The sequence below is a fragment of the Stenella coeruleoalba genome (assembly GCF_951394435.1).
Source record: "Stenella coeruleoalba genome assembly, chromosome: 1".
NCBI classification, from domain to species: domain Eukaryota; kingdom Metazoa; phylum Chordata; class Mammalia; order Artiodactyla; family Delphinidae; genus Stenella; species Stenella coeruleoalba.
The window spans coordinates 81,032,550-81,047,131 of record NC_137169.1 but is presented as its reverse complement, the minus strand read 5'-3'; the positions used below and the strand labels follow the sequence as shown (position 1 = coordinate 81,047,131).

The window sequence follows — 14,582 nt, the reverse complement described above, 5'->3', positions numbered from 1 at the left end:
GGGTGGCTTCTCTTGTTGCGGAGCACAGGCTCTAGGCGCGCGGGCTTCAGTAGTTGTGGTATGGGGGCTCAGTGGTTGTGGTGCGCGGGCTCTGGAGTGCAGGCTCAGTACTTGTGGTGCACGAGCTTAGTTGCTCCGCAGCAAAAAAAAAAAAAAAAAATATATATATATATATATATATATATATGTATATTTTGTGGTATGCGGGCCTCTCACTGTTGTGGCCTCTCCCGTTGCGGAGCACAGTCTCCGGACGCGCAGGCTCAGCGGCCATGGCTCATGGGCCTAGCCGCTCCGCGGCCTGTGGGATCTTCCCGGACCGGGGCATAAACCTGCGTCCCTTGCATCGGCAGGCGGACTCTCAACCACTGCGCCACCAGGGAAGCCCTATTTTTTTAATTTAAAAGTTTAATTATTATATTTTTACTAAATTTAGTATTTTTAAATTTTTGATATTATATTACTGTCAGGTGCTAAATTTCTCCTATGGTCACCATGATGCACATTTTTGATACTAAATGATTGCTAAATTTCTACTGAAGTTAATGAAGGAGCAAAATATTTTTGTATACCCCATTTTCCTCTGTCTTTCTTCATATTTTGTTACTTCTGGATCATTATTATTTAGCATGGATATTGTAGAATACAATTTTAGAGCTTTTCATTTGTGAAATTTTGAAGTGGTAGAATTGATATTATGCTTTTCCTAGGAAGATTAAAATTATGATATAATCTAATTTCTATTACTCTCCTTTGTAGTGTAATGTAAATACTCATTAAAGTTCATTGCCTCAGAAAAAATGTAGTATAATGTAAATACTCGTGAACTTTCATGGCCTCAGAAAAAATGTAATTTAAAAAATATTATCTAGCTATCATACTCTTAGTGTTTATATTCCCTGTTAATCTGTTGTCCTAGATACGTGTTTGAAAGTTCTCAGTAATTGTTCTTGGTTAAAAAATTAACAGCTTTCACAGTCACCAGTTTTAATTAAGTTAACTTTTAGTTGAAAAGTTTGAGTAGGGCTTCCCTGGTGGCGCAGTGATTGAGAGTCTGCCTGCCGATGCAGGGGACATGGGTTTGTGCCCCAGTGCGGGAAGATCCCACATGCCGCAGAGCGGCTGGGCCCGTGAGCCATGGCCGCTGAGCCTGCGTGTCCGGAGCCTGTGCTCCACAGCGGGAGGGGCCACTACAGTGAGATGGAATGTTATTCTATACATTTATTCTTCATTTTATACCAAGTTCAGGATATAATGGCATTTTTTCTCTCATTTAATCAAGAGTTTATTTGTCACTTTCTAAATTTGAGGCATGTTACAAGTGTTTATGTTTTATTAATGGTTTGGTTTATTATATGGTTTATTTTTGGTTTGTTTTGTTTACCACCCTAGAACAAGGAAGAAGTGATGGCTGTGAGACTCCGGGAAGCAGATAGCATAGCTGCTGTGGCTGAACTACAGCAGCACATTGCTGAGCTTGAAATCCAGGTAACACATGAAAATAATAAAGTACATGTAAAAATAATGCAGTTATTTCCCCTTCCCTCTGCACCTGAATAGTGACTTATGTCTTCATCCTAATGACTATGCTTCTATTTTCAACACTTATTCATTTCCAAGTCCATTTTTTTCTATTGTGGTAAAAATACACGTATTGCTGTAAAATTTACAATTTTAATGTATACAGTCTGTGACATTAAGTGCATTCTCATTGTTGTGCAGCCAATTTCCAGAACTCTTTACCTTGCAAAACTGAAACTTTGTACCCATTAAACAACTCCCCATTCCCCTCTTCCCTCAACCCCTGGAAACCACCATTGTCCTTTCTGTCTCTGAATTTGACTACTCTAAGTATCTTATATAAAGATTGATAAAATCATAGGATACTTGTCTTTCTGTGCCTGGCTTATTTCACTTAGCATAACGTCATCAAGGTTCATTTATGTTGTAATATGTGTCAGAATTTCCTTCATTTTTAAGGCTGAATAATATTCTGTTGTGTGTGCATACTACGTTTTGTTTATCCAGTCATTCATTGATGAACACTTAGATTGCTTCTACCTTTTGGCTGTTGTGAATAATGCTGCTATGAATGTGAATGTACAAATAGCTGTTTGAATCCTTGTTTTCATTCATACCCAGAAGTGGAATTGCTGAATCAGGTGGTAATTCTATGTTTAATTTTCTGAGGAATTGTTATACTGTTTTCCACAGCAGCTGCACCATTTTACATTCCCACCAGCAATGCACAGGGACTAGTTTTTCCACAGCCTCACCAATACTTGTTAATTTTCTGTGTTTTTTTTTTAACACCCATCCTAATGTGTATGAAGTGGTATCTCATTGTGGTTTTGATTTGCGTTTCTCTAATGATTAATAATGTTGACCATCTTTTCATTGTGCTTATTTGCCATTATGTCTTCTTTAGAGAAATGGCAGTTCAAGTCCTTTGCCCAGTTTTTAAATGGGTTGTTGTTGAGTTGTGGAAGTTTCTTATATATTCTCAATGTCAATCCCATATCAGATATAAACAGATATTTTTGCAGATATTTCTTCTCATTCTGTGGGCTGCAGAATTTTCCTAGCACCACCCTCTTTGACTCTCTTCTTTCTTGTTGAACTTTGTTTTCAGTCTTTTTTTCCTCAGTTCTGAGTGTTTGTATTCCTCTGAGCATCCAAGTTTTTTGGCTTTTTAAAAACTACTCAGTGTACAACAATGAATTCTAATCTATCTCCATCCTAGCATGTTTCCCCTAATCAATAATCTTACACCTTTAAAAAAAATTATGAAGACAATAAACAGAAAAGTTCATAAAACAAAGCTACATTATAATATGTATAAAAACAGTATCCATGAAACCACTACTTGGGTCAAGATACAGAATATTGCCTATATTCCAGAAGTCTACCCAATCACACCCTTTTCCCTTATCCCGAATTTTATAGCAGTCACTCCTCTGCTTTTCCTTTTAGTGGTGTCATCTTTGTATGCATCTCTCATGCACACAGTTTAGTTTTTCCTATTTCTGAATTTCGTATAGAGTCATGCTGAATATTTTCATTTGTCTCTCTTCTTTCTTTGTTCAGCACTGTTTTAATGAGTCATGATTTTTATTGTTGCAACGTGTTCCATTTCATGAATATGTCACAGCGTACATATCCACTCTGGTATTAGTCGTCATTTGTAAATTTCCAAATTGGGACTGTTATACACAATGCTGAGATCGTAAGCAATCTTGTACACTATACTGACTACGTGTGCACACGTTTCTGTAGCATGATGCCAGGGTGTGGAATGGCTGGGTCATAAAGCATGCAGATAGATCTTCAGTTTTATTTTCCAAAGTGTTTGTACCACTTTAACTGCCAACCACAGCCTATGAAAGTCCTGTTGTTCCACATCCTCCCCAACACTTGGTGGTGTCAGATGCTTTAATTTGTGCCAGTCTGGTGGGTATGCAATGGTATTTCATCATGGTTTTAATTTGTATTTGCTGGATTACTAATGAGGTTGGCAGTTTGGATTTCATCTTTTATAAAGTGCCTATTAAAGTCTTTTGTGTATGTCTTTTCTTTAGGATTATCTTTTTCTTATGTACGCGTAGTTCTTTCCAAGTTGATGTTATGTTTTACAGATAGCTACTCCCACTTTGTAACTTGTCATTTGTCATTGTTGTTTTTAATTTATTGTGTCTTTTGATCAGTAGACCAGTATGTTTAATGGACAGTAGAGAACTCCTCCTGGAACTTGTACAGGACCTTCAAATTCAGCACGTTTAAAATCAAATGTGTTCCTATTCCAGCCAAAATGTTTTTATTCTTTTGTATCTCAAGGCTTGTTCAGTGGTATCATCTCGTCTTGAATTATTCAGCTTAGTAGGAACTTCACTTATGCTTTTCTTAACGTTATGCCATATTTATCAAGGCTACGTATGCGAACTTTCAACTTTACTTGAGAGTACCAAATTATTTTTACAAAGTGCTTCTGCTAGTTAACATGCCTACCAGCGTTTCACCTGCTCACCTACTCATATAGATTTGCCTTCAGATAATTCTTAATAATTCATACAGATTAAAGTACCATGTCCGACTCTTCAATTTCTTCAAAAGATAAAAGTCGTGAGTAAATCTAAAACTAAATCAAAGGTAATTTTACTCATTTCAGAAACTTTAAAAAAAATCTTTCATGGCCTTTCTATTCCCCCCTGCCACTCCCTTCATTCACCTGCCTTCGTCCCCACCTGAACGTCACAACTTCCTGTCCAGCTTCTTTTTCTCCACCCTGAGCTCTTCCACAGAGCCACCAGAATTTTCTGTCTAAAACATAAAAACCTTATCTTTTCATTATTGTTCAGACTTGCATTTCTAGCCTCTTCTTTGACCATTACCACCCCATCCTCTCTCCCCACCTCCTACACACACACACACACACACACACACACACACACACACACCTCTTTACAAAGTCTCTATATTCTTTTAAAATTCTGTATCATTCTACATGCTATTATGTCTTCAAAAAATTGCTGTGTTTTTCTGTATCCCCTAGTCCTCTGCTTTTTAGGTATTTCTGCTTACTGAGTTCTCCATGGCTAGTTTGCCGTTAAGACATTTGATAAATGTGTTTTCAGTAAACATCTTAATGATTCAAACTTCATTCATTCATTTATTTATTATATGCAGGTTAAGATCCATAAATAGATCTTTTGTTAAAACCTGAAACTCATTTTCAATTATAAGAGTAATACATTTTAGGTTATTTTTATTCATGGAAATATCTTAGATCATTTTCAAGTTCCACTAGGGGGAGAACTCAACTTAGTCAAATATTTTTGTACTTCAGATCTCTTCAGACCAACTCTTCCAATTACTCCTGCTCTCTTGTGAATAAAACTTTTTCCCACAAACCAAATTCTTTCAAACCCTTCATTTAATAAATTACATAATTATGTAATTAGTTATTGATAAAATTAAAGCCTGCTTTTTTAAGTGTAGTTATGAAAATTGTACTTTTGTGAATGTCTCATTTAGATGAGGAAATACTCATTTTTATACACACTATAGCATTCTGTAGTAGATATATTTATGAGGTTGAAGTTTATTAAATTTATTTTCAAAGATCTTTCAGTCAACTTGAAACTTTAAGGTCTGGTTTAAAGTTCGTAATCACCACCCTCCCCATGTTAATCTGAGATAACTACATTTGTAATATACTTAATGTTCTTTATAATAATGCCTTTTCCACCATCTTTGGAGGATCTGTTTTATATTAGTGTCTCAGAGTGAATTTAACCTTTTTTAAAGTGTAGCAGCTTTCAGGTTTTAGCCATTTTCCTGAACTCTTTGTAAAAGTTATTGCTGAGGTTTCCTCCTTCTCAAACAGAATTACACTTCTTAATGGATTTTAGTCACTATCTACTGTAATACTTATTTAGAGCAGATCATACCCCTATAATAGAATTAAGAGGTTGAACTCCAAGGTGCCATGAAATATTAAAAAATATGATATCATGTATATCATTTTAATATTTTTTGACAATTCAGTGTTATCATTATGAACTTCAAATACTGTATAATCTCACTTCATTCAGATCTCTATTGTTTTCTTACATAAAGCTCCTTTGGCCAAACTTCTATCTAAAATAATATTCATATCCTAATCACTGTACTCTTATGCTGCTTTATATTTCTTCAAAACAGTTATTTCTTGCCATAAATTATACATGTTTGTTGTTATTGTCCACATCCCCCCACAAGAATGGAAGCTCCGTAAGAGAGGAATTTTTGCCTGTTTTATTCAGTTGCTGTATTTCTCAGCGTTGGTATATAATGCTTAGTATATAGCCATCATTCAAATATTTGTATTTGAAGAAATTAATATAATAATTTGCTCATCTGTTGTTTTTACAATAAGTGATTTTTAATGTATGTAATTTCAGCATTCAATTTTTTTTTTTTTTTTTTTTTGTGGTACGCGGGCCTCTCACTGCTGTGGCCTCTCCCGTTGCGGAGCACAGGCTCCGGACATGCAGGCTCAGCGGCCATGGCTCACGGGCCCAGCCGCTCTGCGGCATGTGGGATCTTCCTGGACTGGGGCATGAACCCGTGTCCCCTGCATCGGCAGGCGGACTCTCAACCACTGAGCCACCAGGGAAGCCCCAAATTTTTTTAATTCAGAGATTATCACTGTGTTCACACATGCATCAATTTGCTTTTTTTTTTATCATTAGGTCACTACTGGCTAGGAAGGATAAAATGAATTCAGACTCTGCCTAAGTGCATTTATCATTATACAGAAGGAATGATTGAGTCTGGGTCCCTTCTTTGCAATATCATTGAGTAGAATTTAAACCTCTGAAAATTTATGTACATTTATTGGTGTTAATGGCTTTAATTACCTGTGAGAGGATGCCAATTGTTGTCTTTTAAAGGAGAATTTTTTTTCTTCCTACCTGTACATATACTTTACAAGCTAATTGAATGGCTCAGGCTAAGTGGAATTTCTGTAAGTAGCCTGTAAAAATAAATATGACATACCCTGATCAGAATAGAAAGAGTCAATAAATTTAATTATTATTGGGAACAGGAGGATTTTAGAATCCTAAATAACTCTGTGGTGACAACTTTTATCTTTCTGTTTTCTTATAATTGCTAGAGATTTTGTTGATTGGTTGAGAGTAGATTTTGAAGACAAACTACTTATTAGCTGTCTTGTCTGACAAGTTATTTAACCTGATTTTGAATTTACTCGTTCAAAACTAAGGGTCCTAAAGTTATCTGCTTTAGAGTTGGTATTAAATGAGAAAGCATGTGTCAAGTGTTCTTTCCTCCCTAACTAGTTTCCAGCAAATCAGTTTATCAGTGACCTTTTATAAAAGATCACACTCAGCATTGTAAGGGCTTCCAAAAATTACAACCAGAATGGAAAGTGCAGAAAGTCTTTTGAGTTCCCTTCAAGATAGTGTTTACCCACCCCAGATAATGAATTTATCCCTTTCCAAGAATTAGATACAGCTGCAAATTAAGAATTGTTTTGGCTGGTTTTTTTTTTGATTGAACTTGTTTCTGTCCAGTGTAGGCCCTGTTTAACTTACTCTTCATTTTTTATGTATTTACCATGTTTTACCATATTATCTGTAACTTTATTTCTTCCAGAATACTAATAATTAAAGTATTAATAGCTAGCATCATTGAATACTTAAAACATGCCAGGCAATACTATTAGCCATTTAAATATATTCACTTATTTAATCTTTACATATGACATTATTGTTAGTATCCTCATTTTATAGTGGAGGAAACTGAAGCATAAAGAAGATTTTTAAATGAGATTTTGTTGTATGTTTAAGAACCCACTCTAACTTAAATTCTTTCCAGGATTAAAATGAAATTTTTTTTCTTTAGTATTACAGGTACTGTCATGTTAGTTATATGGATTTTCTTGGTAGATCAACTGCCTCCTATAACTTTGTTACTACTGGTTCCCTTTTCCTCACTTAAATCTTTCAGTAGCTTCCCATGGCTTTCGGGACACAGTTCAAATTTTGGCTGTACTCACGAGCCCCTTCCTGCTCTGATTCTTGCCTCCCTTTCTAGCTTCATTTCCCGCTTTTTCCAGCATATACCTGTGCTTGAGCCATAATAAACTAGTTAAGAACTCTTTAAATATGTCATAGAGATTCACTCTGTTTTTCTTCTCTCCTCCTTTGATCTTGCTTATCATTTCAAAGGTCAGATTAAGTTTGACATGCTGTGATCAGCCTTCCCTGATGATGCCAATCCAGCCAATTTTGTTGTGTCTCTGCTGTTTAACCCTCTCTGTTATAGATCTCTCTTATACCGTCTCACATTATTTTAATCATTCTCATTTAAAAGCCTAGATGTGAAGAACAGATTAAATTATTAATTTAAATGGCGTGTCAGTTTCAATTCAACAGATACTTATGGGGTACCTACTATATGCTAGTCACTACTCTACATACTTTATAAGAATTAGTGAACAAAACACATGAAAAGTCCCTTTCCTCATCAAGCTTAATGGTAGAGGAAGAAGTAGGATGAACAAAATAAATGAATCGTATAGTGTGTAATTTAGAAGATGATGAGTACAATGGAGAGAAAAATGTAGGAAAAGGAGAGGGTTGGGGTATTGAGCGTAGGGTACCATTGCTATTTTAAATAATGTGGTCAGGCAAGCTCGCTAGAAGGGGATATTTAAACAAAGATTCATGCAGATTTGTGGTAGAAATACCCTGATAAGGGAATAGTAAGGACAAAGGGCCTAAAGCCAGGGGCATCTCTGAGACCCTGAGTGGAGTAAGAGAGGAAGTTAGAGGAAGTATGAGAGGTAAATAGGGCAGATTACATAGGGCCTAAAAACTTTGGCCCTTCTCTGAGTAAGGTAGAAAGTCATGGGAGGGTTTTGAGCATAGGAGTCATCAGTTAGATGACATTTAAACCTATTAAAAGGATTCATTTGAACTTGATTCAGAAAAAAATGCTTGTAGGAATTCATAGTATTTAGATGGGAGGAAATGGTGGTTAAAATTGTTTCCTCCTCCTCTTAGTGGAATTTTCCACCTTTATTCTATTGATCCAAATGTTATTTATTAGTTGAGGACTTTATTTTTATGTTAATGCTAAATCATACTTTCTCCATTTTCCAAGTGGTGGAACAAAACACAGAAAAGTTAATTTTTGCTTAGTTAATTGAGGAAAATAGATGAAAATTGAACCCAAGCCTTGTGATATTTAACCTGGAATTGAGTTTGTGTTTTGATTTTTATAAAGATAAACATATTAATTTGTCATAACCATATTAAAAGCTTCTGTGGGCTGAGCACATCTATAAAGTTAATGCTGCTTTGTTATAAATAATGAAAAGTTTTGAGTTTAAAACAGTTTAGTTCTACGCAAATCCAACTTTGTGTTCTTTTCCTGGTACCCAGTAACATTTACCCATTTTCATTACTTTGCCCAACAGATAACCTCTAGGGATGCCTCAGATGGGCAATACCCCAACCGCTCTTGGCTTAAGAAACACCCACTCAAAATTCTGTTCTGACATAAAATGAGGGAGTTAGATTTAAATCAGTGTGCCCAGCTCAGTATGCAGTTTTGACAGAGATAGAGAGGAAGTGATAAAAATCTTTACCATTTAACAAAAAAAATTTTAATAATGTAAAATTACAATGACATTACTAAAGGATGGAGTTTAGCATGAAGCCTTGTGATCAGTTGGTGCTTTCTAATTTCCTGAGCTCATTTGTTAATAGTTTCACAGCAGGTGGTAGTTTATATGCCACCTCTTGACTAACAAACTTCTTTTTGGAGGACTTTTTTTTCCCCCCTTTAAGTACAGTGGTTTCTGTTTTGAGCAACTTGTTTAAACATTAAAATATTTTTCATTTTTCTTTAATGATTTTTCTCAAAATTTTAAGCATTTTTAAATTAGAAAAATAACTTCTATAATCTTATCTAGTCTTAATGCTGATTCTCAACAAAAGGAGTTAGGTATACAGAATATTTTACTCAGCTTGCTCTCTGGTCATTAGGTATTAAAAACTTAAAAAAAATTTTTTTTTTTTTAACTGAAGTGCTCAGAGATGATTCTCTGATCTCCAACTTTAGTATGCAGTTAAATATAAAGAGACTAAGTATCTAGAGGTTTTTAAATTTGCTATATCTAGGAATGAAGGATATCATTCACTTACTCAAGACCAGTTCATAATAGTATCTAAAGAATTAGTGAAGATAGTTTAGACCCTTAAAGTACCATGCTACCAGTGATCATCTTGGTGTTATTAAAATTAGTTTAGAGAATTCCCTGGCGGTCCAGTGGTGAGGACTTGGCACTTTCACTGCTATGGCCCGGGTTCAGTCCCTTGTAGGGGAACTAAGATCCCTCAATCCATGTGGCGTGGCCAAAAACTTTTTAAAATAAAAATTAGTTTATGTACACCTAGCACACAGATCTTGGTTTCTAATACCATTCTCCAATAACAGAAACCAAGGTTCCTGAGAGAAATAGCTGATTCCAGGACTAGAACAGGAAATACACAAGATGAGCCTGGAGTATCTTGCAGTGTCAGAAAGTAAGGAAGTGTTCCAAAACAAAACAAAACGAAACCCTGCATTAACAGGAATATGTTAAAGGGACAGAGAGGAGCCAACTGAAAAAACTCCCAGTGGCCAAAGGTGGAACAATATTTAAAATAGGAAAAAATAATTAACATAGTAGTGGATTATAATTCAAGGTATAAAATAAATATCCATGGATCCATACTGATATCAATAATGATTGAATAAATTAATAAATGAAGAGGAAGAGAGAAATCACTATGCAGAAGAATTCCAAATAACTTTTGTAGATACTCTGCCTTCAGAAGGGAAGCATAAATTTCTATTCTTTTAAGTGTAGCCTGTGCACAGTGACTTCCTTCCAAGGGGTCCAGTATGGAAAGGGTAAGGGAAAAAAGTAACTTTTTTGGAGAAACCTGACAAACACTACCTCACCCAGATCAAATCAGCATCAACAGTTGTAAATCACACTGCTAGTAATATACTCTTGATAGGATGTGACAAAATGGCACTTTACCTTTGTGGTCTTCCAGTAGCCCATAATCACATTCTTACTATGAGAAGAATATCAGACAAATTTCAATAGTAGGGCATCTGGCAAAACACCTGACCAGTACTCCTGTAAGCTGTCAGGGTCATCAAAAACATAGAAAGTCTGAGAAACTGTCCCAGCCAAGAGGAACGTAAGGAGACATGACAACTAAATGTAATGTGGTATCCTGCATAGGATCCTAGAACAGAAAAAGAACATTGGGTTTAAAAAAAAAAAAAAAACCCTAAGAAAATCTGAATAAACTTTGGACTTTAGTTAGTAACAGTGTATCGATATTAGTTCATTAATTGTAACAACATGGAAGATATTATTAACAGGGGAAACAGTGCAAGGGAGTATATAGTACTCTTATCCTCTCAATTTTTCTGTAAATCTAAAACTGTTTGAGAAAACGTCTGTTATAAAAAATAGTTTATGGGAATTTCCTGGCGGCTCAGTGGCTAGGACTCCACACTTTCACTGCCAGGGGCCTGGGTTCAATCCCTGGTCGAGGAACTAAGATTCCACAAACTGTGTGGTGTGGCCAAAAAAAAAAACAACAAAATTTTTTTAAAAATGAAAAAATAGTTTATATAATTCCATGGTTTTTAGGAACCCCTGGAATTAGATAGAATTTTAAGTATTGGTCACAAAATTTGATCTGTTTTTAATTAAACTGATTTATAAGAAATATTTTCTAGCTTTTGGACCTTGTACAAATGCTGATTTTTCATGTGTGTATTTAGCTGATCCTGTAAGAAATATCACTTTAACTATGTGTGGGATGTATTTCTCTTCTGAAATGGAATTAAATCAGTCTTAGTAGTGAGAAAAAATTTTGATTTATTTCTTCCCTTCCATACTTTTCAACTTACCTTATTATTTCTTTAAAGTATTTATATGTACTTTTTTCTAGTTACTAAAACATAAAGAATAGTCAAACCTTTTTGTCTGTGACTTGAAATTACAGGAAACTGTTTTAGAAACTTACCAATAGTACGTGATATGAGTATGATTTGGTTTTAGATGTTTCAAATGAGTCACCTTGAAGTCATGGAGAGGCTACCATTTACCACATTTACTATTCTGATTAATTTTTCTTAAGGCAAAGTACAAATCAGTAAAAACTTACTAAAGCTTAGTGATTGCTATTGATGTTTCAGTAAGGTTATGTTGATTAATCGCGGTGATTGCTTATCGACTGTCACAGACTTACTCAAATCATTGTGTTTTCTGCTACTATCGTCATCTCACATGCAGTTATAATTTGGTTAATATAGCTTGCTTTAATTGAAAATATCAAATTAGAACTTAGAAATTGTGCTCCTGCTGCTGCAAGTTAATATGGTTGCCTCTGTGACCGTTGAACATAGTTTCATAATATAGCCTTGAAAAAAAGCATTATTTAACCTTTAAAATAGTCAAGATAATGCCTTTTAATGGTCTCTAAAATAGTTAAACTTTTACAAAGGAGAGAGAGAGCTTGTATATATCTTTCTGTAGCATAATCTCTCTTTTCGTTACATTTTCTCATCTGTGGGTGTAATTTAAAATATTTTTTTAATGTAAGCTTTACACTTGCATTTGAGACTAAGCAACCTGCATTGTGTCATGACCCTTCCAATACCACAAACCTTCTGTAATACTACTCCCAGCGAAAAACCCACATCCTATGTATAACCTTAGATTTATTTTGAAATCTCTATGAAGAGCGCACAGAGAGATTACTAATTGTTTCTGTTATTTCCTTTAAGGGTGTGATGTCTATTTGTAAACCATGTTTTAAGTTTTACTTTGTCAGGCTTAAAATGTTAAAATATATTAAGTACTGATTTCCTATTCTAAAGTTACTATATAAAAGTTTAATAACTAACGATAAGTTTCAGTTCAGAATTGGGTGGTATGTTAGACATCTGTAGGGTGTTCAAGAAAGGAGAAAGCAATGGTACTTGCAGTAGCCAATATTTCTAATACCACTGGCCAGCACAGTACTAGTAAACAATTGCAAATTTTAACAATAAGCAACTTTTTTTCCCATTTTATTCCTGTTCTTTTATTATTTCCTTTTGTCTGTTTTAGCTTTGGTGTGTGTTCTTTATGTAACTTCTTAAGATGGGTGCATAAATCTAACATTATTATTTAAAAACAAGGATAACTACTGATTATTAGGAGAATGGTTAAACCATAGTAGATCCATATTTGGAAAAGTCTGTATCTTTAAGAAAGAATAAAGAAAGATCTGCAAGACATAATAATGAGAAAAATTATAGAATGTAGTGATAATTCCATTTGTGTATGTTAAAAAGTATATGTGTGTGTGTATTTGTTTAAGTAGATTGGGATGTCTGCTGTGATACCTATCAAAGCTCCCTCTGGGGAGCATAAAGGGCTTGGTGCAAAAGAGAAAGGGAAACTTCAGTTTTTATACCATATGAATTTATATGATTACCATTATAATTTTTTAATGTACATACATTAAAATAACTTGAGGTAACCATTGCTAGAATGGAAATAAGAATCATTGGAAAACAGCAATGTAGAAAACTTGGTCAACCTAGCAAAAATGCCACCCTCCTTCTCTGGCCTTAAAGTCTTTGAGTTGTCTGGCTCCTGCCTACTTCTCTGACTGCATCGTAAACCACACTCCCCTTCATGTCATGCTCTAGCAACACCAACTTTATTTTTGTTTCTAGAACCAAAGCTCATTCATTCCTACAGGCTTTTGCTCTTGCTCTTGCTCTTCCCTGCATTTGGAATGCTATGCTCCTTGATCTTCCCATGGCTCGTTCCTTTTCATCATTTATATCTCAACTTAAAAGTCACCAACTCGGGCTTCCCTGGTGGCGCAGTGGTTGAGAGTCCGCCTGCCGATGCAGGGGACACGGGTTCGTGCCCCGGTCTGGGAAGATCCCATGTGCCGCGGAGCGGTTGGGCCCGTGAGCCACGGCTGCTGAGCCTTGCGCGTCCGGAGCCTGTGCTCCGCAATGGGAGAGGCCACAACAGTGAGAGGCCCACGTACCGCAAAAAAAAAAAAAAAAAAAGTCACCAACTCATAGAGATTTTCCCTGACCACCTTTATAAAGTAGGACCCTAATGCCGTAACTCTCTATTTCATCATTGTGTTTCATATTATTTGTAGTTCTTATTAGTGTCTGAAATTACCTTCACTTTAAAAATCAACTCACACCCACATGTAATATATTAGAACCTGGTTTGTCTTACATACTGCTGTATGCCTTGTGCCTGGCATGTAACAGGCGATCAAAAAATAATTGTTGAATGAATCTTAGGCGGCAGCCATGTACATGAGAATTTAATATTATTATGCCATAAGAACAGGTAGGTTCAAAGTACCTTTTTTTAATTGAAGTATAGTTGATGTACAATATTACATAAATATCAGGTGTAAAGATTCATTTGTTTAAATGCTGCCCCAGAGGTGGACTGAAACTGATCCCATAATTTCCTACCTCAACTGTCTAACAAAATAGTAAATTTTTTTTTTAAAGGCAAATACTTTCCCACTAAAAGCAGCCTGAGAGGAAAAGGATCTTACCCTAATGCAATAAACTTTAAAAGTGACAGTTAAGGAAAGAAATAAACTATTTAAGAGCAGAGAGGCCTAGCAGGGCTTGGCTTCTAACCTCAATTATCTCCCTCTCTCCTATGTCACCACGCTGTATATATAGGTAAGTCAGCAAAACCCCCGGAAGATTCAGTCATATCCCAAATGTGGAGAGAAGGAAAATGAGTATGTCTGACTGAGAAGTTGTAGAAACTTCTAGAAGGAACAACCCAGTGAAGGAGATTAGAAAGTGAACATCTGAATCTTAATTAAAGTGAAGGCCCTGGGACAACACACACTATTTGGGAAATGATCTGAATCCTAAAACCCAGGTTTTGGCATGTATGCCCCCAGTTAGGTAATACAAAATATCTAACAGAATCTCAGAAGAATAAAGAGTGCCCC

General features: G+C 35.5%; 1 protein-coding gene across 9 annotated transcripts in view; it reads left to right on the top strand.

Annotated features, from left to right (window-relative positions):
• Nucleotides 1-14,582, top strand: part of EVI5 (ecotropic viral integration site 5) — a 202,813-nt gene that overhangs the window by 147,502 nt on the left and 40,729 nt on the right. For all 9 annotated transcript variants that reach the window (XM_079939218.1, XM_079939214.1, XM_079939213.1 and 6 more), the window contains one exon: nucleotides 1,393-1,488. In XM_079939218.1, the coding sequence (XP_079795344.1) occupies nucleotides 1,393-1,488 (96 nt within the window). The remainder of the gene's footprint in view (nucleotides 1-1,392; nucleotides 1,489-14,582) is intronic.